At 43.7% G+C, this 22,530-nt stretch overlaps 2 protein-coding genes, 1 long non-coding RNA gene and 1 pseudogene across 8 annotated transcripts in view; 1 reads left to right on the top strand and 3 right to left on the bottom strand.

The window, feature by feature from the left end:
• The window catches only part of fmnl3 (formin-like 3), a 32,065-nt gene extending 30,343 nt beyond the window's left edge, over window positions 1–1,722 (bottom strand). For all 5 annotated transcript variants that reach the window (XM_084679571.1, XM_084679570.1, XM_084679573.1 and 2 more), the window contains exon 1: window positions 1,109–1,722. In XM_084679571.1, coding sequence (XP_084535697.1) covers window positions 1,109–1,225 — 117 coding nt within the window. In that variant the 5' untranslated portion in view covers window positions 1,226–1,722. The remainder of the gene's footprint in view (window positions 1–1,108) is intronic.
• Window positions 1,723–2,049: 327 nt separating this feature from the next.
• Window positions 2,050–16,480, bottom strand: esyt1a (extended synaptotagmin-like protein 1a). The gene is made up of 31 exons (XM_084680141.1): window positions 15,740–16,480; window positions 14,722–14,763; window positions 13,142–13,276; window positions 12,826–12,899; window positions 12,660–12,732; window positions 12,304–12,393; window positions 12,085–12,140; window positions 11,440–11,560; window positions 10,984–11,160; window positions 9,292–9,374; window positions 9,040–9,088; window positions 8,661–8,750; window positions 8,376–8,471; window positions 8,205–8,276; window positions 7,989–8,075; window positions 7,569–7,718; window positions 7,225–7,410; window positions 6,937–7,113; window positions 6,565–6,647; window positions 6,408–6,456; window positions 6,222–6,311; window positions 5,941–6,036; window positions 5,684–5,755; window positions 5,470–5,556; window positions 4,992–5,138; window positions 4,559–4,701; window positions 4,150–4,245; window positions 3,764–3,895; window positions 3,448–3,553; window positions 3,301–3,350; window positions 2,050–3,118 (listed from the first exon to the last, which is right to left on the bottom strand). Exons 1-31 carry the CDS (start codon window positions 16,079–16,081, stop codon window positions 3,091–3,093), a joined length of 3,279 nt encoding a protein of 1,092 aa, XP_084536267.1. The 5' UTR covers window positions 16,082–16,480; the 3' UTR covers window positions 2,050–3,090.
• Window positions 16,481–17,487: 1,007 nt separating this feature from the next.
• Window positions 17,488–18,386, bottom strand: LOC146251750 (uncharacterized). Its single transcript, XR_014732108.1, has 4 exons — window positions 18,311–18,386; window positions 18,170–18,197; window positions 17,872–17,894; window positions 17,488–17,787 (listed from the first exon to the last, which is right to left on the bottom strand). It is a non-coding gene; the product is annotated as an uncharacterized LOC146251750 (long non-coding RNA).
• A 740-nt stretch (window positions 18,387–19,126) lies between these two features.
• On the top strand, window positions 19,127–21,888 carry LOC146251749 (nuclear factor 7, brain-like; annotated as a pseudogene). Its single transcript, XR_014732034.1, has 5 exons — window positions 19,127–19,554; window positions 19,758–19,853; window positions 19,946–20,176; window positions 20,359–20,530; window positions 21,077–21,888. The product of XR_014732034.1 is annotated as a nuclear factor 7, brain-like (transcript).
• Window positions 21,889–22,530: the final 642 nt, after the last annotated feature.

Genomic DNA, 22,530 nt, shown 5'->3' with positions numbered 1-22,530 from the left:
ATTCTCGTAGGCGTTATGATTCTAATTTGCCTTCAAATTTCTTTAAGAAGACAAACTAATGAAGAAGAAAAGGGTAGCCTAATCAAAAGCTGAAGCGCTTTTATACATCGAAGATCTATCACGCTTTGATATCAAAGCTAAAAAAGGCCAATATTCTGTACAGAAAGTACACTTTAGTCAAACTTTTGGTTCACTGTATATAACCAGACCAAAAATGAGAGTACAATAGCATCAGCATCTTGATTTAGGACGACAGAGACACATGGCACTTCTAATGTGTTGATGAATTGTAAAAGTGGGTGTTGACTGTGTGCACAGTATTACAAAGCATGCAGACAACTGCAGTCTGTGCGACTTGGTGCTAAGATGGTGTGCGGAGACTGGGGGTGGTTCTCTTTTACGATCTCTCGGGTGTGGGAGTTTTGGGGGAATTCAGAAAATGTTGTTTTCTCAATCTGTCAACGAATTATGCATAGACAACGCAACAAACGTGACAAAAAGGAATGTACAATTTACAATGTCTCAACGTTGGTTTATGAAAGTGAAAATCTCTGAGAACACATCCATTCCTTGCTCCATGCATGGTTAGACTTCTGGAAATGAACCCAAAGCCTCGAGTTGACTTTTTGGAAACAAAAGAATGGCAGAAGAAGGGGGTGAAGGAGTGAGAGAATGGGGGTGGGACTGGTCGGAGCAATTTAAAATATCAGCAACTCATTACTGAAGAAGAAAGAAAATGTAAAATGAGTTAAACTCATCTTCATGACTCAAGACAGAGAACTCTCACACAAATCGAAATAATCAGCTCATTGTTTTACAATAACAACAGAACAGTGATTACAGTAACCTCGTCATGCGTACGAGATGTGTGAATAGTTTTGATGGGTTGAAATAAAGTGTCCTTGTGTCTGTGTAGCCAATTTAGGATTAGACAACGAGGCTAAAATGGACAATGGCAATTTTCACCCATTTACAATTTCAAATGTGTAGAAAAATGTCAAGCACGGCGTCAAGATTGAAATTCGTGGGGGTTTTAGGATAGAAACGTGAAGATTAGTTTAGACTGAGTACTATTTTGGGACAGGAGAAAGAGCGCTCTACCACTTACCAAAACTATAGCAAATCTCTCCTCCAACTCCGTTTGGTCAGGCATAGGCACTTTGAGTGGCATTATATGATGCTTCATCTCCGACGACTGTCCATCAACACTCTCTATGTTTCCCATGTTGCCAATGATAACCAGATCCTCTTATGAAATGAAATAAAAGTCCAGGGATCTTCTTTCAAAGTTCCGCCGAAGATTTCAGAAGTCTAATCCCTTTTACATCCAAAGTGACTCAAGTTTTAATCCAAACACTCCCGATTCAAAAGTTCCACTAGGAATAAAAAAAATGACACCTCAAGGGGTATCATAATGTATCATAACTGCTTTTAATGGGTTCGCTATTTGCTGCAGTATATCAAATTGTACTCTAATTCCAACTTTCAAAGGCAACAAGTACTGTACAATTGCTTTCTGTTCCAAAGAATGGTCTCTGATTTACCCGGCCAATCCATTTCTTGCTGTGAATTCCTCTTTCAATAAAACAGCATAATCCCTTCAAATAGTTCGCCTACTAGGTTGCTGTGCTTTCTTGGCTACGGTGCGTTTCCATTCATTATTGTTGTGTGATCCAGATTACGGGCTCTTCGATGTTGCCTCCTCAGGGCAGGCTTTCTACTGTTGTCCCACCCCTGTGATTCAAGAAAAAGACTCCCCATTGAGGCGAAGCCTTGTCCATCTCTCTTTCTCTCTCACATCTGTTGAGATACTGCTGACAGGACTAGGGTAGTTAGCGCTTTATCGCAACCTGGTGGTAAGTCAATGACACATCACAACTTCAGTGGGCCTATAGGTTTGGAATACCAAAAACAATGGTATTGGTATGGCAGCCCTCCTTGTACTTTTGTATTCAACTTTGATAGAGTCTGAAAAGAAGGTAAGAGTAACATTTGCTAACAAACAGGTGAATAAAACCACATTTCCCAAAGTATGACAATAGACACAGATTTTGAAAATGCAAACATTTACTCCATCAGTTTAAAGCAGATACATGATCAACTGTAAACAAAACACAGCAGTTTCACTCATTCTATCACTTGTAACTAACCCAAACTTTTAAGATTGTTTTTCAAGCATTAGCAGTGAAGTGACAGCAGAAAACACAGAGAAAATGTGTCCCATACCACATATTTTCTGTCTACATCTAAAGGTTTGGTTATGGTAATCTTTTGTAAAAGTTGTTTGTAATAAACAACCTGAAATATCACTTTATTGGCATTTTATGACAAGAGCAGAACCAAGTTTGTTTTTAGCAGTAGTCTACTAGCACACACAAACACATTGCTGCCATGGAATGAGAATATTCATAATAAACTTTTTAAAATAAAACACAGTGATTTAGACTTTGCACAATAATCTTCTCACCACAACTGCAAATAGGTCTTGGTCATTATTACTAATATTAAACCTGAATTATAAACTGAACCTTCAAATGAATTTGTTTAAAACAAAAAACACTTTCATTTGGAACACTAATCGTAAACATTCTAGATGTTTTCAGAAATTGTGCACAGCATTACATGAAGGCAAAAATACACATACTGGCAAAGTAACACAAAGGAAGAATCTTTTGTCATGAATACCACTAAGACATTATAAAATATCAAAATATACAGCACAAGGCCTTTTGTGAGGGAAGATAATTACATTAAGACAATAAAGTGCATTTAAAACAAATTTGACAGTTGCATCCGTATCAAATAACTATTCAGCCAAATGATCCTATTCATATACAGTATCATATGGTGTAGGGATCCTGCACCGTGCACTGGTGACAATGATTGATTACATATAGAAAATGATTGTGATTATGAACACATTCAATTGATTTGCCACGATCTGTGATATTATTGATATAATATGATAATTCTTTGAGGCTGGTGGTCTCTTTGCACAAAGCTGAATACAAATGATAACAACCCATGATAGAGAAGCGACAGTAACGTGCAACTTGCACTGAAGAACATGAGATCTGCCTTCTAGTTGGTCTAGTTGGTCTCCTGGGTCAGGTTGTACCTGGAAGAGTCAGAAAGGCAATGGTTCATGTCATCTTGTATAAAATAACATCAGCACAACATTTTAGCAACTCCCCTTTGGCATGACAAATGTGAGGTTCCATAATATTGAAAAAAAGTTGCAAACATTGTGATTTTATTTTATGCCCATGTCTTAAGTTGATTTATTTAGGATAACTTTACCATTGGGTGACACCACTGTTGAGGTCTATCTGATCCAAATCTACCAGCACCTAAAGATGACAAAACAAATGTAGTTAGATTTTTACTCAAGGTGAATATCAAATGAGATTCCTTCTTCCAGACTTATTTTCCCCCAGTGTTTAGGACCTTGCCAATGAGCTCCCTCTCTCTGCTCATGAAGGAGACACTGTTCTTCACAGACAGGTCCAGTCTTCTCTGGAGAGACTCCTCCAGTGAGAAGTCAAAGTCAAATCTGACAGCACAAAGATGAAAGAGACATTACTAAAGAGTCGTCACTTGACTGAACTCCTACACAAGATCAATAGATGTTCTAGTAACCATCAACACACCCTCAATTAACCATCCTCCAACCTTAGAAGTGATGTTAACCAGCATGAAACAGATAGAGAGAGAGATACCAGACTCCCGTCTCATGTTGTTCATGTGTCTCCACTGCTCTCACCTCTCGTTGAACTCAGGGTTGAGGTCTCTCTTCCTGATGGCGGTCTTCCTCTTGGTGGTCCTGTTCTTGTCCGGCAGGAGGATGAAGGACACGTAGGGGTCGGAGCCATCCTTGGAACAAGCCGGCAGATCTCTGTAACAACACAGACAGGCACGCAGCACACATTACACTCCTAGCTAGCCACTGAACAGACAAGGCACTGTTCAACAAATATCCATGGGTAGCTGCATAATAGCCAATTGATATGGTTGTAGCATAGCTAATACGTGGATAGGTCTAATGCAGCTTTGGCACTGTCTTGTGCTAAGCTTGTAGCCCTTTGGCACAGCTCCAATATAGCTTTATGCTAAGCTAATCAACACGTAGTGGGGTCCTGGTGGACTGACCTGCAGGAGTGAACAGTGACATACAGCCTGCTCTCCTCAATGGAATAGCCAATGGACAGCTTCACCTGGCCAGCTACGCCACCTCCCTCGCCACCCCTGGAAAACCAAACAACATGATGTTTCTAGATCCTGCCAAATTTAGCCAACAGCATTCGACGAATACAAATGCACAATATTGGACATCAACAAAAAGGTCACCAGTCATTTCACATGACACATTTGCTACAATGTAATACAATGTGTCGTGATGATGGATACGCTGGGAAAACAACGTGTGTGTGTGTGTGTGTGTCTCATTACGACGTGTCATGGTGATGCTATTTGAGAGGCATTCGAACATGACCTCCCATGGTACAGTAGAGACAAACACAGAGAGGACAACGGGGGCATTGATGCCGGAATGACTCACGCATGTGAGGGCACTGCCCTGTGTCGGAGGTCAGGGTTGGCCTGATCCCGTCTGGGGATGTCGTCCCCCTCCTCGCCAGTCACTCCGGTGACATCATCGTCCCCGGGAACCTTGCGACACACCGCCAGCTGGGTGTCCAAGATCTGTGGGACAGATGCTGTTCAGTATTCAGAGTACGGGCAAACCAACAATGGACTAGGTTACGCAGTTTCATTATATTGAATAGACAATGCAGTCTATCAAAGTCACATAATAAGAGGAGGTTCAACAGGGATGTAAGTAAGCTGCACGCATACACACAGAGTAGGATCCTTATGAGCTCAGAGTACATGACATGACATCATTCTGCACATGACATCATGGTCTTAAAGGTTTCAACTGAGTTTTACTTTTGTACAGAAACCCGTTTTCCAACGGTGGGTGTGGAGGTTACCTTGAGGGAGGCCCTCAGAAGGATCTGGCTCTCTGGCAGGGCTCCGTCCACACTGAGCCAGCGGTCCAGCACCAGCTCCGGCTCTGCCAGAACCTCCCTGAGAGGTAGCACCACTGACCCCAGGGGCTGGCCCCAGCTGTGGGAGAGCTGCACACACACACACACGAGCAAATGTGCGACACACATACACAAGCAATCATGAACACGTCAGCACACCCACACACATGGTTCAAAAATAGCCCAGACCAGAGTTGCTTTCATACTGCGCCCTGGACACCACTTCCTTCTTAGTGTCTAGTCACTGAATGAACCCACTGGAAGGCAAATAAATACTAGGCTACAACTGAGAGGATAATCAGCGTGCTATTTGAAAGGCTGTCTACAGTTAAAGCCAGTTGAAGAAAGGCAGAACAGAGTCAATGGGATGAGCATATCCACCGCACAACCATGAGGAACAAGTGTTGACAGTCTCTCTCACCTTGACGGTGAGGATTTCATCTCTGGGGTCACGAACCAGGAAGTGAAAGGCCTCATCCCAGCGGGGGGACATAGAACGCTCACACACCTGGGGACAGACAACACACAAGCCTTCAGGTAATTGCACGTCAACTGTATTTCATTACGTTTAAAGTTCAGTCTTTATTCTATATATAATTACTCGATTTGTAATTATTATTCATAAAGATACCTACCTTGGTTCGGTATGAAATGCCCTTCAGAGCAATCTCTGCTCCAACTTTTGGCTCCTTTCCGCTCTTTTTCAACTGTAAATGAATAATAAATATGGATGTAACAACCATACTGGAAAAATGTTAATTTTGGTTCTGGAATTTGAATGTCAAAATGGTGTCATACAGACTACAGTTCCGTATTGACACCACTGAGCTGTTTGCAGGGTACTAGTGAGACCAATACTACAGACAGCCTAGAGGGGGCGCTGTGGTCTTACCGGCAGGCCGTGGGCTCTCTCCACGTAGACAAACAGCACAGCAGCCGATGGCAACACTTTGTTCTGGTAGGACTGCTGGGACTGGAACTGTAGGACCTGGGGGTTCATAGAAGCAGAGCCAGATGTCACTGAGACACAGGGAACACAGACGGAGAGAGAGAGAGTGTGTGTGTGTGTGTCACTGAGTGAGGGACAGAGGGGAAAAAAGATCTACAGAAAGAAAGGAAAAACGACAGACACATAGAGAAAGAGATGCGGAGAGACAGAGCAGAGGGCCCAACCTGTTCCAGTCTGGGGAGATCTGTGACTCTGGGCAGCCACTCCAGCACCAGGTGGACCCGTCCAGACTTCACATCGTTGAGGGTGAACCACTGAAACACACACATCCCAGGACACCCAAATACATGAATCTGTCAAAGCATTCACCGTGGGGTTATAAATGCGGCCATAGGCGGCTGCGACATTACCTGGTCTGTGAATTGTGAGCCTATGACATCTCGCAGGTTAAGCTTGAACCTAAATACACACACAGGACAAATTGCATTTTAGGAGCAAAGTCAACAACAACATGTATCTTGCACTGTGTCACAGCGTGTCTGTCCCCTCAGTGTGTCCCCACCTCACCTGCCCAGGAAGTCATCCTGGTCCAGGTCTTTGTCATACAGCTCAAACTGGATCTCCTGTCCAGGAAGCTGGGTGAGGATCACCTGGAGGAACCCAAGAGAGAGCCCATCACTCTCTGTGTTTAGAGGGGGATGAACTAAGGAGCCAGTGGATGACCCCATACCCGACCTCCTCGAATATCTTATACATGTGCTGTGATTTTCTCATTTCCATAGGCCCAGCAATATGACCCAACATAGTGTTTGACTGAAAACCACACAGATCCAAAGAAGTCAATCTGTGCATCCAATCATACCCATACTGTGTACAATGAACGTGAACCCTCCTGCGCTAGGATCTTCCCGGGAGAGTTCAAAGGGGCTCTGCTGGTACCTCGTACAGTTCGTTCCAGTAGGGGTTGAGGTTCTCCTTGATGGTGTGGCTGCGGAAGGCCACGCCCCCCACCCTGATCTTGACGTAGGGGTCACTCTTCCCCTTCACCATGCCCCCCATGAAGTTGTCCTTGGCTATCAGGTTGTGGGCCTCCACCAGGTGGATGCGCAGCACTCCCTGTGGACACACACAGCTGTGACCCGTGCCGTCTGTGTGTGCGTGTGTTTGTATGTATGCATGTGCTGTATGAGCATAAAAGAGAGAGATATAACATTTCAGCCCTCTCACCTCAGTGCCAAAGTCAGAGTCCGGGGTGGTGTGCTGGGGTGGTGTTGGTACAGGTTTAAGAGCCCCACTCACTCCACCAGGGGCCACCTCAGACGTGGTTCCCCCAGCTCCGTGTCCCGACCCTGGGCTTGGGGGGTGAGGAGACACTGGGGTGGTGGGTGACATCTCCTCATTCAACCACAACACCTAGGGAGCACAGGAGACCTTTAACTGCGGGACCGCAAACGTCAGGTAGGGGAAAGACTAAGACAAGTAACTGAGCCGTGGGAGCCGTGCAGTGCCGTGTGTGTGTGTGTCTGAGTCTCTCTCTGTGTGTGACTCTGTGTGTGTGTGTGTAAGCCCACCCTGAGGATGGCGTTGATGTAGATACGGCTGGCGGGGCCAGAGTTGTTTAGCTGGAACCACTGGTCCATGGTGAGGTCGGGGCTGGTCAGCAGTCGGGCCAGAGGGATGGTCAGACTGCCCAGAGATAAGGCCCGGTCATCATCCTTCACCTGGAGCGGATGAGAGGAGGGAGTGGGAGGACAGGCCGTGGGGGGGATCACACACCACAACATCTCTGACAGCAGGAGTGTTTGAACAGCTGTGTGTACCCAACGAAGAGTTTACATACACAGTCGCACACAGTAGAACACAGGTACATGGCGAGGGGGGAAAAGAACAAAGGGTTGCAACAGAGGTTATATTTATGATCTGTGAATATGAGTTTCTACAGCTAGTGACGGAGAGAGTGTGTTGGTGTGCCAGGGGCCAGGGCTCTGCACCTGAATGTCAATGTCCTGTCGGCTGGGGTCCTGGATGAAGAAGGTGAAGGCATCCTCCCACACAGGGTTGTTAGTACCATAACTTGTCTTGGAAACAGAGACATGACAGAAACAGATCTTAACATATGCTTTTGCTCGTTTTCTTTAAAAAGACCCACAGTACTTTTCCGGGTCAAAGGTAAAACCCCGCCCCCTTCGTGAACAGCTGACAATCACCTTGCTCTCCCGGGTTGTGTCCTGGATGGACAGCTGGACCATGGGACTCGGGTCCTTGTTGCCCTTCTTCATCTGAAACACAACCACACACACAAACACGTGAGACACACACTCACACAGAGTGTGGGTTCTGACTGGGTCTATGTCTCCACGGCACACTGTGGTACCCACAGGTAGGTCCTGGGCGCGGTCCAGGTAAACAGCCAAGATGGCTGCAGAGGGAGGATCTGCAGTTTTGCAGGAGACATTCCGGTTCCTCTGGATAACCTGAGCAAATACAGTGTGTTAGATAAGAGAAGGTGGGGGATAAGAGTGTATATACCTAATAGGTGTCATGTTCCATGTTCTGAGTGTGCACTGTAGTAGAGATTTCTAATAGCATATAATATAATAAAATGTTACCATGTGAAAAATACAACTAGAATGTAAAGTGACGCATGTAGCAGCAGGACGCACCTCACTGAGTCTCTCAGCAGAGGGCAGCAGAGAGAGCCACTCCAGACGCAGATGAACGCTGCCTGACTGCACATCCTTCAGATTGAACCACTGCCAACAAGGGGGCGGGATTACACACCCATCACTCATTTGGAGACATCCAATGAAACGACCACAGCATGGGTTAGTTGTTGAGCAAAGTTGGCCAAGAATGGGGCGTCACGAGGAGGGCACGTGGGGTGGGATGACCCCTGACCTGCTGCTATATAACAGGTTTAGAACTGGACACTTCTTATTCACACCACAGCAGATCCAAGCAAAGATCCTCACTGATGCCCTGTGTTTACATACATACAGGTGAACCTCCAGGTTGTGTAGATGTGTGGTGTTAGTTACTTACATCATCTACTACCCTAGCTCTCTTTACAATATCCAAATCAATCTTGACCCTGAGAGAAGGAAACAGAAGAAAAAAGAAAGAAGTAAAAGAAACGGAAAAAAGAATGAAAACAATGAAACAAGAAAGAAAGTACATCAGGCATCTGTAGTTTTGAACAAAATGAAGGCGTTAGTTGACGTTAGCTAACGGCCGAGGGGGAAGGAGTGAAAACCACAGAGAGAGGGATGATGGATGGAGTGAGTCAGATGCTACCTCCCCAGGAAATCATCCTGGTCTGGGTCTTTGTCAAACACCTCCACTTCCAATTCCTGACCAGGTACTTCATGGACAATCACCTGACACACAGACACACATAAACACAAACACACACACAATGTACAGACAACCACAAATGACACAACATAAGATAGACACAAATATAAACATAAGATTGACACAATGCAGATAGTCACAACAGGCAATACAAAAAGAATCTGTGTCAATATTTGCATGGTATCATTTAAATCATATCTTTTGAAGAGGTCTGTCCATAACCAAAGATCAGTTAACAATAATTAAACATTAACATTTAGCAGACACTGTTATCCAGAGCGACTTACAGTAAGTACAGGGACATTCCACCAAGGTAAGTAGGGTGAAGTGCCTTGCCCAAGGACACAACGTCATTTACTTTGCCGGGAATCAAACCAGCAACCTTCTGATTAATAGCCCGATTCCCTAACCACTCAGCCATCTACTCCCTTAAAGATAGTGACTACTTTATTAATGTTATACTGTTTGAAATGCTCTGAATATAATAAACAATGTTTGATCTATACCCTGCTATATTATAAGCTCATGAGCACATAACCCTTGGTTATGTCCAGGAGATAAATATGCCTATCTTTTGTTGTAATAGATATTGTTTCTTGTATGATTGATAAACTGTCATTATGCCTGCATAGCCATAAGTAAGTTCTTTGTAAGGGGTGACTAGGAAATGCCTGTGACACTAGTGTAGGTCAGTGGTCACAATATTACCAAAGTGTATAATGCCATGCAACTTTGAACGAGGAAAATAGAAGGAAGGTCAAGGCCATTTCTAGGAGCCCTATCTAAAGACCTAAACAAAAGCTATCTAGCATGCACTGTCCTATTTCTGTGCTTGCGAAGGCTATGCTAATCATCTTGTTTCCTCCCATATTGTGATACCATTTAACTCCCTTGATTTCCTGTATTCATTGTCCAGTGTTCTGTGACACTCTGTGACAACTTGAATGTATCAGACACATGCACCTTACAAATGTGTAATAAATACGTTGATTTTGTCCTGAACTCAGCTAATCACTTCATTGACTTGGTACTTTCACAGCAATTGAGTACTATCTAATACATCTTCACTTTTTTAAGCCCTGTGTCGTTGCTATGGAAGCACACAGATGATGGATAAGGCTTTGTTCAGTGTATATCAGTTTATCATTCATCTCTCCACACCACAGTATCCTGGTTCTGCAGAGGCAGATAAGACACACTGCTGTGCTTTCCTCTCAATGTCCCAGTGACAAGCTGCACAGCAGGAGAGGAGGCTGGTCTGACGACCAATAAATCCACAACACTTGGCACACCAAGGACGCAATCGATGCATGAGTAGAGCTTTTCTCATTTTCAAAGCCGGACTTTGCACTCAGCTTGCTTACGACTCCATGCAGTGTGTCCTTGGATGCTTTGCAAGGCACGTTAAGCAAAGCGTGCTGCACAAAAACCCACACACAAAAAAAACGTCAGGCTCAATGAGGTTTCTCGTGTGAATGTCCTTGGGTGCTTCTACAGGAACGGAAATGAAAGCGCGCTGTCGCATTGAGTGGTCTCTCCTTTCCTCCTGTCCACTCATCTCCTCTCTTCTCTTCACCTCCCTTCTCCTCTCCTCTTTGCTCCTCTCCTCCCTTCTCCCCTCCCCTTGCCTACCTCAAACATCTCCCTCCACTGTGGGTTCAGGTTGCTGTCTACGTGGTGCGAGGTGAAGGTCTGGGTTCCCACACGCAGCACGGCGTACGGGTCAGACTTGCCATCGATGAACCCCTTAATGACCGTATCCTTAGCCGTCAGGTCCTCTGCCTCCAACAGGTGGATGCGTACCACCCCCTAAAACACACACACACACAAACACACACACACAAGGGTTAACACAGGTTGCATTACACAGGCTGCCCAGGAGTCCTTTGTGTATTATTTAAACAGCGTGTAGCTACAATCTGTATTTGCTTAGATGGGAAGTCAGTGTATTAATTGAATAAAGACCCGTTTTTTTCTTTATTCAGAGCGATGGAGTCCTTGACACAATACAAGGTATGTATTAAGCTGATGTGTTAAACCTCTGTCTGAACCTGTCACTCTCCAGGTGGTTTGGTGCTATACGGTTACCCGCGGGAGAGGCGAGCGGAGCTGAGCAACGTGCAGGTCGGCCACCAGGGGGACAGTGAGTCGGTTGGGGAGCACCAGGAAGGCGGCTATTGCATCCATTATCATAGTGTCCGACATGGCACTGCAAGTGAATGCAAGGGTGGGTGTCGGGGACACACAGAGATGGGAGACACAGACAGAGAGACGGAGGGACAACTAGACCAGACAGAGAGACAGACCGTCTCCGGTACACTACTGCTGACAACATTGACATGCAGATAAAATGATACATTTGGCTTTCAACAATTGGGGCAAAACTGAACCAGCACATGCACCCATTGTGAAAGGACGAGGTTTCGGTAAGAGATCATGTATGCATGTGTCCTTTCCAAGCGGAATACAATTAAATAAGTAAATGACAGTGCCTTGTCATTGAGTGGATTGTCAGGAATCTTTGTTATGACGTTCGACGCTAAAAACACACTCCTGACAATAATTTAATTGTATTTTCAGTTCAATATCTACTCTACACAAACACACACACGTGAGCACAATGTTTGTCCTACATAGCCTTTGGCACTGATCACTAGTATCATACCTCCAAAACACCATGAGAGGAAGCTCAATGTTACTGAGGTACTAAAGTCAATGGAGTTGTTCACTCACTTCAGTCCAGGGATGTCCAGCAGGTTGGTCAGCCCTGTCCAGTTGATATCCAGCTTCTGTGGATCCACAGGGGCCAAGGTGTCAGCAAACCCGAGACAGAAAGCGACAGATGCATTGACCCAATAGTACAAACGTGGAGAATATTTAAGATATGTCATATTTTCTATTTTGAAAGGGCAGTGGTTGAACTAAAAGAAGCCATAAGGATGTGGCACTGACAGGCCTGCGGATGAAGAACATGGTGATGGCTCCAACCAGAGGAATGTCCCCGATCAGAGGCTCCAGAATCACACGCAGTTTCCCATGCAGCTGTGGAGGGGAAGGGGGAGAGAGACCGTTTGTCAGGGGGGAGAGAGAGAAAGAGTGTCTGTGTGCATGTGAGAGAGAAAGAGAGTGTTTTGTGTCATACAAAGAAACAGACAGAGAAAGAGAGTGTGTGTGTGTGTGTGTGTGTGTGTGTGTGTGTGAGAGAGAGAGAAAAAGAGAGAGATATTTGGGTTTGGCCTCAGGAGACATAAATCACAAGACCAAAACACAAGACTTCTCCCACTCTATGTTATCCCTGGGGAGAGTACCTGAATTCCTTTAACTCCAGCTTTGCAGAAGTACTTTTTGATTTCCACGTTGATTTCCACATCACCTGCATAGCTGTGGAAAAAAGGTTGAAAATGTTTAGTGTTCCACATTAGTGTTGATCAGTGTGTGTGTGTGTGTGTGTGTGTGTGTGCATGTGTGTCCTACCTCACATAGAGATCCAGCAGCACCTGCTTCTTGTCGTGCTCAGTGTGGGCCTTCACCCCCACCACCTTCATGGCCTGGGAAACAGCACAGCTGCACTTAGGACAGGCAGAGACACATATAACACACTGTACTGTGTGGCTGCTGGCTATGTTTTAGGTCCAAATGTTTCACTATGTTCTTCGAACAAGTATTAATTTCTACTTCATTCTATTCTATTCTATTCTAATGTGTATATGTGGCTTTATACATACATAAAAGGTGAAATTCACTGACAGTCTGTACAGTATTGATTAAATGTGGTGTAAACGTGTGGCACCTTGTCTCCCAAGTTGATCTTGGTGAAGCTGAGGGTCTGGAGGTGGGTGTTGGAGGCCCTGATGGCAGGAGCGATGGTGCCCACCAGCAGCTTCTCCAGGTACTGACCCACGAAGGGCCAGGCCTGCTGCAGGATCTGGAGGACAGAGGAACTGAAGCTTCATCATGTCTTATAGGACGTGTGGAGCATCAACACAGAGAAGGTGGGGTGAATATGACTAAGGAGGAGCTTCAACACAGATTGATGTCAAATATGGAATGAGTCAGTTGCTGGACAAGGGGGTGCATACTGAGGGACAATTCTGTCAGAAGGGCAAACCACAAAAAAGAAAGAAAGAAAGGTTCTATGTTGTAGCCTATATCTAGAAATGACTCATGAGTTACCCAATCAGGGAAGCCATGCACTTCCTGTTATCAGATAAATGTGCAGAGCAGATCTGCAGATGGTATTTATATGCACACCAATGAAAGAATAAAATATATTTAAAGAAGCAGAATAATATCTACAGAGACTAAATAAATGCTATGATTGTTTATCCTTAATAATGAAATAGGAATGGCAATCAGAAAAAATGTGTGTAACAGAATAACAGAACACCATTTGTGAAAGATTTTATTTGAAAATGTTAAGACATTTAAATTTTCAACCCAATTCTGCCATGGCTGTTTACAATATGCTATATGAAAGAACTGTAAGGTGCCACTCTGCATCGCTGTGTGACGTCTAACACTGTGGTGTAAGACAGCGTGTGTGTGTGTGTGATTCTGACCTTGGCCTGTAAAGGTCAGGAGGTAGGAGATACCCTAGAGAGGCATTTTATCCTTCTAGAAGTGTCTGTGTAAGGTCACCTTAAACACCCTATATTCATTCAATGAATCATTTTTGACGGCAAAAATTGATCAAACTGGATGTCTGGATTGACATTGATCGTATTCAAGGTCAGTTCTCCTTTGGACCATCCTACTAAGTATTATGGCTAGCGGGAAGATGTGTTTTTCACTTTGGCCATACTAGTGGTTCTCTGAAAGTGGGGCTGGATGAGGAAGTCAGGCCTGTGGCAATCAGAATCAGGAGGTTGAGTGTGTGCAGTCTGATCACGCCTCACTCAGTCAAGCAGTCATAAGGAGGGGACTCCAGGAGGAAGATGAGCCCAGCGGATCACCACCCTACAGTCTGGGCTTTGTGTCGGACTTCATTACATTTCTTATCCACTCTGAAGGACGCCTTGTTTATTGATATTCATATTGCTGGCTCGCCGTTGGTGAGCTTCAGTGAGCATGGAGACACGGTGTGTGTGTGTGTGTGTGTTCTGGGATCTCAGAAACCCTCACACTCACCCAGACTCTTAATTACAACAGAAAACGCTGTACTAATGGAACAGATGGAGCGAAGCCAGAAGACATATATACCCACACCACTAACAAACACACACAGTCACTTTTATGACACACGCATGCATATTCCCACACACACACATACACACACACAGTTACAAGTACACGAGCATAGAGACTAAACCATACATATCAACAGGTAGTCAATGAGATGTGTGAGTGTGTGTGTCCCAGGTGTGTATATACCTTGTTCAGCCACTCAACCTTTTCCACATCTGGGAAGTTAACCTGCAGAGAGAGAGTGGTTGGTCAGAAAGAACTTAGACACATGGCAGGGAAGTGTGACGTAGGACTTCAACTTGAAATGAGACAGTGACTAGCCACTTCTACATCAGAGAATGTGTGTCTATGTGTTCTGTGTGTGTGATATCCTGTACCCCACCCGCGGATATTGTTGTTGTCCAAGAGGGTGTGTCAAAATGATAAAAATCATGATCAAATCCTTCTTTTCTCTACAGTTTTAATATTGTTCGGTTGGTCCTATCTTCTTCAGAAAAGTATTTTTGAGTCATTAAGCATTTGGTGTCCATTTTGGTCAGCACTTACAGGCCTGATTTTCTTCCGTTGTAGGCGGTTTAGAGGCAGGAAATGGCTGATCTAAGACAACACTCCTCAGAGCTGACAGCACAGAACCCAATGCACCAAAAGAATATGCACAATACTGCTTTGTAGACTTGTAGATAGTCTCAGGAAAATGCCCTATAGCTGCTGTTGTCTCTGTTTTTAATGTTGTGTCCAACTCCATATGGCAGTTTGGCTGTGCTTTGTCATTCCTTGCAGCGATATTGCGAGAGTTTAGACTTTCTGTCCCCAGACACTGCACATGTCCAAATATAGCCAGCAAATTCTGATTAGAGAGAAGAATGTGTGGGAGGGCAGGGAAGAAGGAAAACATCATGTCAGTGCAGTATTATTTCAGGTGATGGGGGTAGGAAGTCAAAATGTCCTCATCTTAAGCCTAATTCAATTTTTTTTTGTTCAGTTTTAAGTATTTTGGGTATAACCTAGGCCCTATACACCAACTAGACAACTGTGATGTCAGCCTAACAACACTTCTCTCCCACACATTATTTGTCATCAGCAAACTCTCCATATGTCCTCTTTAAGTAGGTACTTATCCTATACCTACTTTTGTAATAGGCTACTTATAGGTTTGTTACCGCATAGCTGTAAATGTAGTTTACTATTAAGTTGGGCTACTTACCCATGGGGGCAAATCCCGATTGCTCCGGAAAACCTTTGCTGTGGTGAATTCCCTCTCGTTGTCCAACACGTACATGGCCGACTTGAGCCGCATCACTTTGGCGTCCCGACTGTGTCTCCATCCCATGTAGACCATGAGACCGAAGATAACTATGCTGATACTGAACCCGAAGTATCCAGCCAAGTATACTGGCAGAAGCGTACCTAGGCATTTTGCGAAGGACCACCAGACTGACACAGCGCGTTCCTCCGGCGGATTGGAAGGTAGCGAGTCCTCGGCTAGGGCTGCGTTTGCATCCCCAAATCCCATGCTCCCACTCGGCCCTGCATCCCTAGATGGCATCGCAAAATCTTTTTCAATTTTTTCCAACTAGGCTCTGCAGTTCCGTGTAGGCTGCTGCGTTTAGATGCTGCCCGTGCAATTCAGCCTACAATGGCATAATACTTTTATTATTCACATGGATGAATGCCTACCTTTATCCTAAATGTATCCTATGTAAACATTAGATCGGCCTCAGTGCCACTGGGCACGGAATATCTCCCAAGTTTCAAGAGCTCACTGCCACCGCGCTGGCAGCAACAGAACCAACGACTTCTATGGGCGTGCTTTATCTTAGTTGAAGCCCTCCTTCACATGAAATACCGTTTTTAAAAAAACAAAACATTCAACCGTGTTCTGAGAATCTGCTGTGGTCACAAACCACAGCGGGCGGGGCAAAGAGATCTGTCATTTACCGCGTTGCCTGCGGATTAAATAAATATCATCTATGTTAACGAACAACAGTAGAAAAATAACGTATTAAACGACCTGAAATTATCAATCAAAAAGTTATAAGACATGATAGGCAACATGTAGGCCGAGCCGAGTCAACACACAGTCTGGCAGTCGCCAGTTTGCCTGCCGTTATTTTAGCGCACCTAGTCATTTAACAGTGCCAAGCAAGTGTTGGTTGGCCTAGAGCGATTCATCGTAGGGCATCAACTCTCACTGCACCGATTTATAAATAAGAATAACATAAAATAGCAAAAATAGCCTACACGCCACTCAGGAAAGCGATCAAGTGTTTGCACATCACCACGTGACAGGTTAATTCCCTTGTTTGACAGAACAGTAAATAAACCAGCAGGATATGCGATCTGTCATTCTGTCCGACAAGTAGACGCATCCCTCTGTATTATCTACCCAGTCTCAAAATATGGGGACAGGCCTCTTTCTTGTTTATTCATGCATTCTAAATGTGGAATAGGGGAGGTACCTTTAAACCACATAGCAACCAGTGTGGTTAAGTAAACTCCGTTGCTGTGATACCGCTATGCAAGAACCAAGACCAAGTGCTTTAGTACCCCTGCAGTGCGGCATGAAGGTGCCGTGTAGCACGCATCTACCAGTGTTCATTAAACTCAAGTTCACACAGAGAGACTACGTGTGATTCACATACTTTAACAGCTGTGCCACCGAAGTTACAAGCTGTAGCCCCAAACAGAAATGCGTCCTATAGCAGCATTGGCTGTCCAATTTCCTCAACCCAGACAATTGACCCTTTTAGTTGGCTATAGTTATTCAAGCAAGCATTACAACTTCTCTACGGATCCAGGGGATAGGTAATCAAAGTCGATTTGCAACCGGTGGTCATGCGACACCTCACTTTTAAAATAGCAACGTGCCCAAATGTAGCCCTACGCACACATTTTCAAATGCATGCTCCCAAATATCAACAGATACCATTTTTTAAACCAAAAACTTTATTGGGAAAGTATAAACAAAGGTATTGGAGTTGGGAGGGTTGAGGTTGGAAAACGTCCAGAACGTCCAAGGAAAGTCATTGTCCAGGTAGTCTTTAAAACACCACGCCAATCTGAAGCCTCTGGTTGGTAGGTCAAGGCTCGGGTCTTGGGAGCCCATCAATGGTTCGGGTGGCATCTGGTCTGCGGACGCTGAACTCAGACAATCCTTTGGACTGCGGCTGTGGTTCTGAAGTCAGGTCACAGCTTGGGATGAAGGCAGCTTACTTGGACCTCTGCCTCATCTTTCGCCTTTTGCGCTTCAGTCTACACGAATTGCAAATGGACATTAAATTACATACTACAGAAATAAATTACAGCTATATTCTTAAGCAACGATTGAGGGCTTACCTGCGCATACGCTTCTTTCTCCACTGAAGAATAAAGGAGGGGGGGGGGACATTTAAAAGGCATATTGAGCAATTTAATGGAAAGCTACACTTAAGGCCAAAAATACGCCATATTCAACTAGTTAGCTAGGTTCATATTCAAGCCCCTTAATTAGGCAACTTGGCCAACTGCTTACCACAAACCATGTTGCTTCTACACATGCTTGAAAACACGATGGTTGCTAGCTAAAATTAGGCTAGCTGAAATAGCGTGTCAATCTAAACAGAATAATTCAAGATTCAGGAGCAGTTTAACTTACCTTAGCTCTCATATCGAAGAAGGAATGTCTGAAATGAGAAAGGGGAACGTCAACAAATATTTGGATGGCTTGAAATTAAAAAGGATAATTCAGATGCGTTGTTTAAAATCAGAGGGCTGTTAGAGTACAGCTCTTCACTACCTTCGAAAGATGGCACTGTCTCCAGGAAGACCGTCATTATCCGGCGACTCAGTTTTTATACCTTTGGAATGCGTCATCATTGTTGGACTGTTACGTTGGACTGTTACGTACGTTAATGTCGTAGTTACCCGTCCCATGCATAGATTATAATATATTTATGTTATTGAAGTAGACATTGTACAGCAATATATGGCAAGTGATACAACATCACCTTCACTAAGACTTTCTTTATAATAAGTGTTTTCTCAATTACTTTATATATTATTTTACTATTTTACACCCTTTAGATCCTTAAAGGACTCCCTGTATCTTGTATCTCGTATTTTTGTATTTTCTATATTTTAAATTGTTACTCTGTGCTGTACTGTACCCTGCTGCTGTTGCAAACTGCAATTTACCCACTGATAAATAAAGGATTATCGTATCTTATTTTCTATGATATTATATAAAATAGGCCAACAGGCACAGTGTTACAGGTGAAGAATCTGTAACTACAGTCTCTGACTCTGTCAAGATGAACTTAGCATAATATTTTATTGATGTCTTTTTATATAACTCATCATTTTCCAAGTGAGATGCAACAAACCTGTACATTCACACACCTTTTTGAGAAGTAAGAGCGTTTTCAACCAGCACACTCCTGTCACACTCTTCCTCTTTAATTAATGACATCTTAGAATCACAAACAGTCAGATATTAGTCCTCCCTCACATTTGTTTTGGTAATGAAAAAAGTGATAGAGCTCCACCCCCTAAACACAGGAAAAGGTAGAGAATAAACCCTCATGGCAAAACAGAAAGTAAACCTCCTCTTCAGAAGGCGTTACAAAAACAGGAATCAGAAAGAAGAAGAAAATGGCTTCAGAACGTTCTCTCTTGGGAGACAACCTTTCCTGTCCTGTGTGCTGTGACGTCTTTAAAGATCCTGTCATCCTCGGGTGTAGCCACAGCTTCTGTAAAAACTGTCTTCAGGTATTCTGGCAACAGAAGGGATCTCAGGAGTGCCCGGTGTGTAGGGGGAAGTCTTCAACAGAGAATCCACCATGTAACCGGGTGTTGAAGGACCTGTGTGAGGCCTTCCTACAGGAGAGAGCAAGGTCTGATTTGCTCTGCAGTCTGCACTGTGAGAAACTCAAACTCTTCTGTCAGGAGGATAAACAGCCCATCTGCCTGGTGTGTCAGACTTCTAAAAAACATAAAGGGCATGACTGCTGCCCCATAGAGGAAGCTGCTGTGGATCATCGGGTAAGTCAAGTATACATCACACATTAAAACCACTTAAGCTACTAGCTTCATGGGTAGTTACATACATGTTGTTCACACATGGTAAATTGTTGAGTCAACCACCAGTGTTAAACGGTTGTTGTATTATACAGTTCAGGCAAATTTCACATCAGGACATCTGTCTCACACAGTTTTTCTCTGCTTGTTGCATTCTTTCACTCCAGGAGGAACTCAAGACTGCACTGTCACCCTTAGAGAAGAAACTTGAAGTCTTTAATAAGGTTAAAGTGATCTGAGATCAAACATCAGGGCACATTAAGGTACAGATGTAACATCCACTGATGCAGAGTAACAATACATGAACCATCACGTGGAATTTTAAAACACATATTGACTTTTACCCTATCTCTAGAACCAGGCCCAGCAGACAGAGATGCAGATTAAGAAGGAGTTTGAGAAGCTTCATCAGTTTCAACATGATGAAGAGAAAGTCAGGATAGCTGCACTGAGGGAGGAGGAGGAGCTGAAGAGTCAGTTGATGAGGGAGAAGATTGAGGAGATGAGTAGAGACATTCAATCCCTCTCAGACACCATCAGAGCCATAGAGGAGGAACTGAAAACTGATGACATCTCATTCCTGCAGGTGAAGACTACATACCCATAATGAAACAACTAAAACAATATCAGATTAACTATATTTTGTCAAATAATATAGTATTACAATTCAATAACGTATGTGTCTCTTCTACACTGGTTCCTTCTGTAGAGCTTTATGGATAGCATGAACATGTGAGTGTTGCATTAACATTACTTATATACATGCAGTCTTTTAAACTAATCAGCCCCACACTAGCACTGCCATCTGAATGTTCTTGCAGAGCCACGGTCACACTGCCAGATCCAGAGATGGTTTCAGGAGCACTGTTAGACGTGGCAAAACACCTGACCAACCTGCCGTTCAGAGTCTGGGAGAAGATGAAGGAGATGGTTCAATACAGTGAGTCACATTGTGTAGAGATAATGTTGTTGTACTGACATCTAGTGGAAACATTATGTACTTGAATGCTTGTCTAAAGATTAAGGCAGAATCCCAATTCTCTGTCTTTGTCATACAGCATCATTCTCAGAAAGCATGTCATCATACTAATAATTGAGGACCACATCAGCCAGTATCAGAGAGTTTCTTAAGAACTTTGTGCGAGTAGACTGTGTATCAATTCTCACCCCCACTGCAAAGATTTGATGGTTTTTAAAACCACATTCTTAAATTAATGTGTTAATTATACCTCCAGGAAGACACAAACCACCATTTAACCTTATTTCAAGGGGTACCTGGTTGAGAGAATGTCACAATTATTGATTATATAAATAGATTATTCATGTTTTTAAGTTTCCAAGCTTGCTTGTCTTTAAATATTCTGACCCTAGCTGCTAAACTATAATAGATGGGTGCACATAAAGACACACACATGCATTCATGCCCATACTCATGTGTGCATGTTCACATCATCATCAGCATGTGTTTCTATTGTTGTCTATGCAGCTCCAGTGACTCTGGACCCCAACACTGCCTACCCAAATCGAATCCTCTCTGAGGATCTAACCAGTGTGGCCTACAGTGACAAGACACAGCAGCTTCCTGACAACCCAGAGAGAGTGCAGAAATATGCTATTGTTCTGGGCTCTGACGGCTTTGACTCAGGGACACACAGCTGGGATGTTGAGGTTGGTGAGAGTACACAGTGGGGGCTGGGTGTGGCTAAAGAGTCTGTACAGAGAAAGGGAGACCTTTGTTTTGGGGAAAGATCCTGGAATGTTTATTGTCATCATAACATATATAACATAAGTACTCCACTAAAGTCATGGACTCTTTTCACAGTGAAGCAGAGACCACAGAAGATCATGGTACAGCTTGACTGGGATGGAGGAAAGCTGTCATTCATTGACCCTGATACTGACACACACCTGCACACCTTCACACACACCTTCACTGAGAGAGTATTTCCACACATTTATAATCATGACAAAGACCATTCTCTGAATGTGTTGCCATTAAATGTGTCTGTAAGTACAAGCTCTGTCTAAACATACTATAATTAATGTCCTTCACTATTAAGCAGCACACTCCTGCTACAAATACACCTTCCCCTCATAAATTCATGAAATAATACAAGGGATGGACAATGGAATCGTCTTGTCCTTGGGCAAGGCACTTCACTCTACTTGCCTTGGGGAATGTTGTTGTACTTACTGTAAGTCACTCTGGATAAGAGCATCTGCTAAATGACTAAATGGCTATAGGGTTTTCTTTTCTGTTTAGAGAAATAACAGTGAAATTGTTTCAATAAACATAGTCTTGCTAAACAACTCCTGATATTTGTATTTATTTAGCAGAGACATTCATCCAAAGCTACAAGAAGACACTGGTCTATGATCTAGCCTGTGGATAAGTGAGAGCATGTGTTCATTTATACATATGTTACCTGGTGCTCCCTGCACCACCCCTTACAGTTACCATGGGAACTGAACTGGCATGTAACTCTTGTTGTTTTGGTCATTTTTGTGCGACCAACATGTTTCTACATTCAAATAAATATTTAAGACCAGCATCAAGAAAACATAGTTATTCTTGGGAGGTGGGGGGTCCCAGGATATGTTCTGTGATGGTCCAAACCTGATGACCAGTCAGCTAGCAGAGTGCATGGGCCTGATAATTAGGCTAAGGATCAGGTCATGCAATTTCACTGTTATGCAATATGGGACTTTACTACCCTGTGATGAGGAATGACCAGATGGACCCAGTGATTACAACCATGTTTATGTAATGCTTTACATAAGTTGGAATGTAAGTAGATGTTACAGGATGTTTGATAAACATATAATAACTTAGACATGAAGGTGTTGACCTTTGTTATTAATGAGAAAGAACACCTCATTTCTGAGCCTTCTGATTTATTAAATTGTGCAAAATATGCAGTGAAATAAAATGTCTGTGCA

Source organism: Hypomesus nipponensis, chromosome 18 (genome assembly GCF_054491055.1).
Source record: "Hypomesus nipponensis isolate SF chromosome 18, ASM5449105v1, whole genome shotgun sequence".
NCBI lineage: Eukaryota > Metazoa > Chordata > Actinopteri > Osmeriformes > Osmeridae > Hypomesus > Hypomesus nipponensis.
The sequence above is the reverse complement of the archived record's forward strand: the minus strand, read 5'-3'. Positions and strand labels throughout refer to the sequence as shown.

Bases quoted from the DNA above. Each gene is read 5' to 3' on its own strand.
- esyt1a (XM_084680141.1), bottom strand. From the start codon at position 16,081: ATGCCATCTAGGGATGCAGGGCCGAGTGGGAGCATGGGATTTGGGGAT. The intron at 6,037-6,221 runs GTTGGGCCCTCT...ATGAACCCCCAG, and splicing joins ATCTCCCCAGACTGGAACAG to GTCCTACAGTTCCAGTCCCA. The intron at 3,119-3,300 runs GTAAAGTTATCC...TGACTCTTCCAG, and splicing joins AACAGTGGTGTCACCCAATG to GTACAACCTGACCCAGGAGA.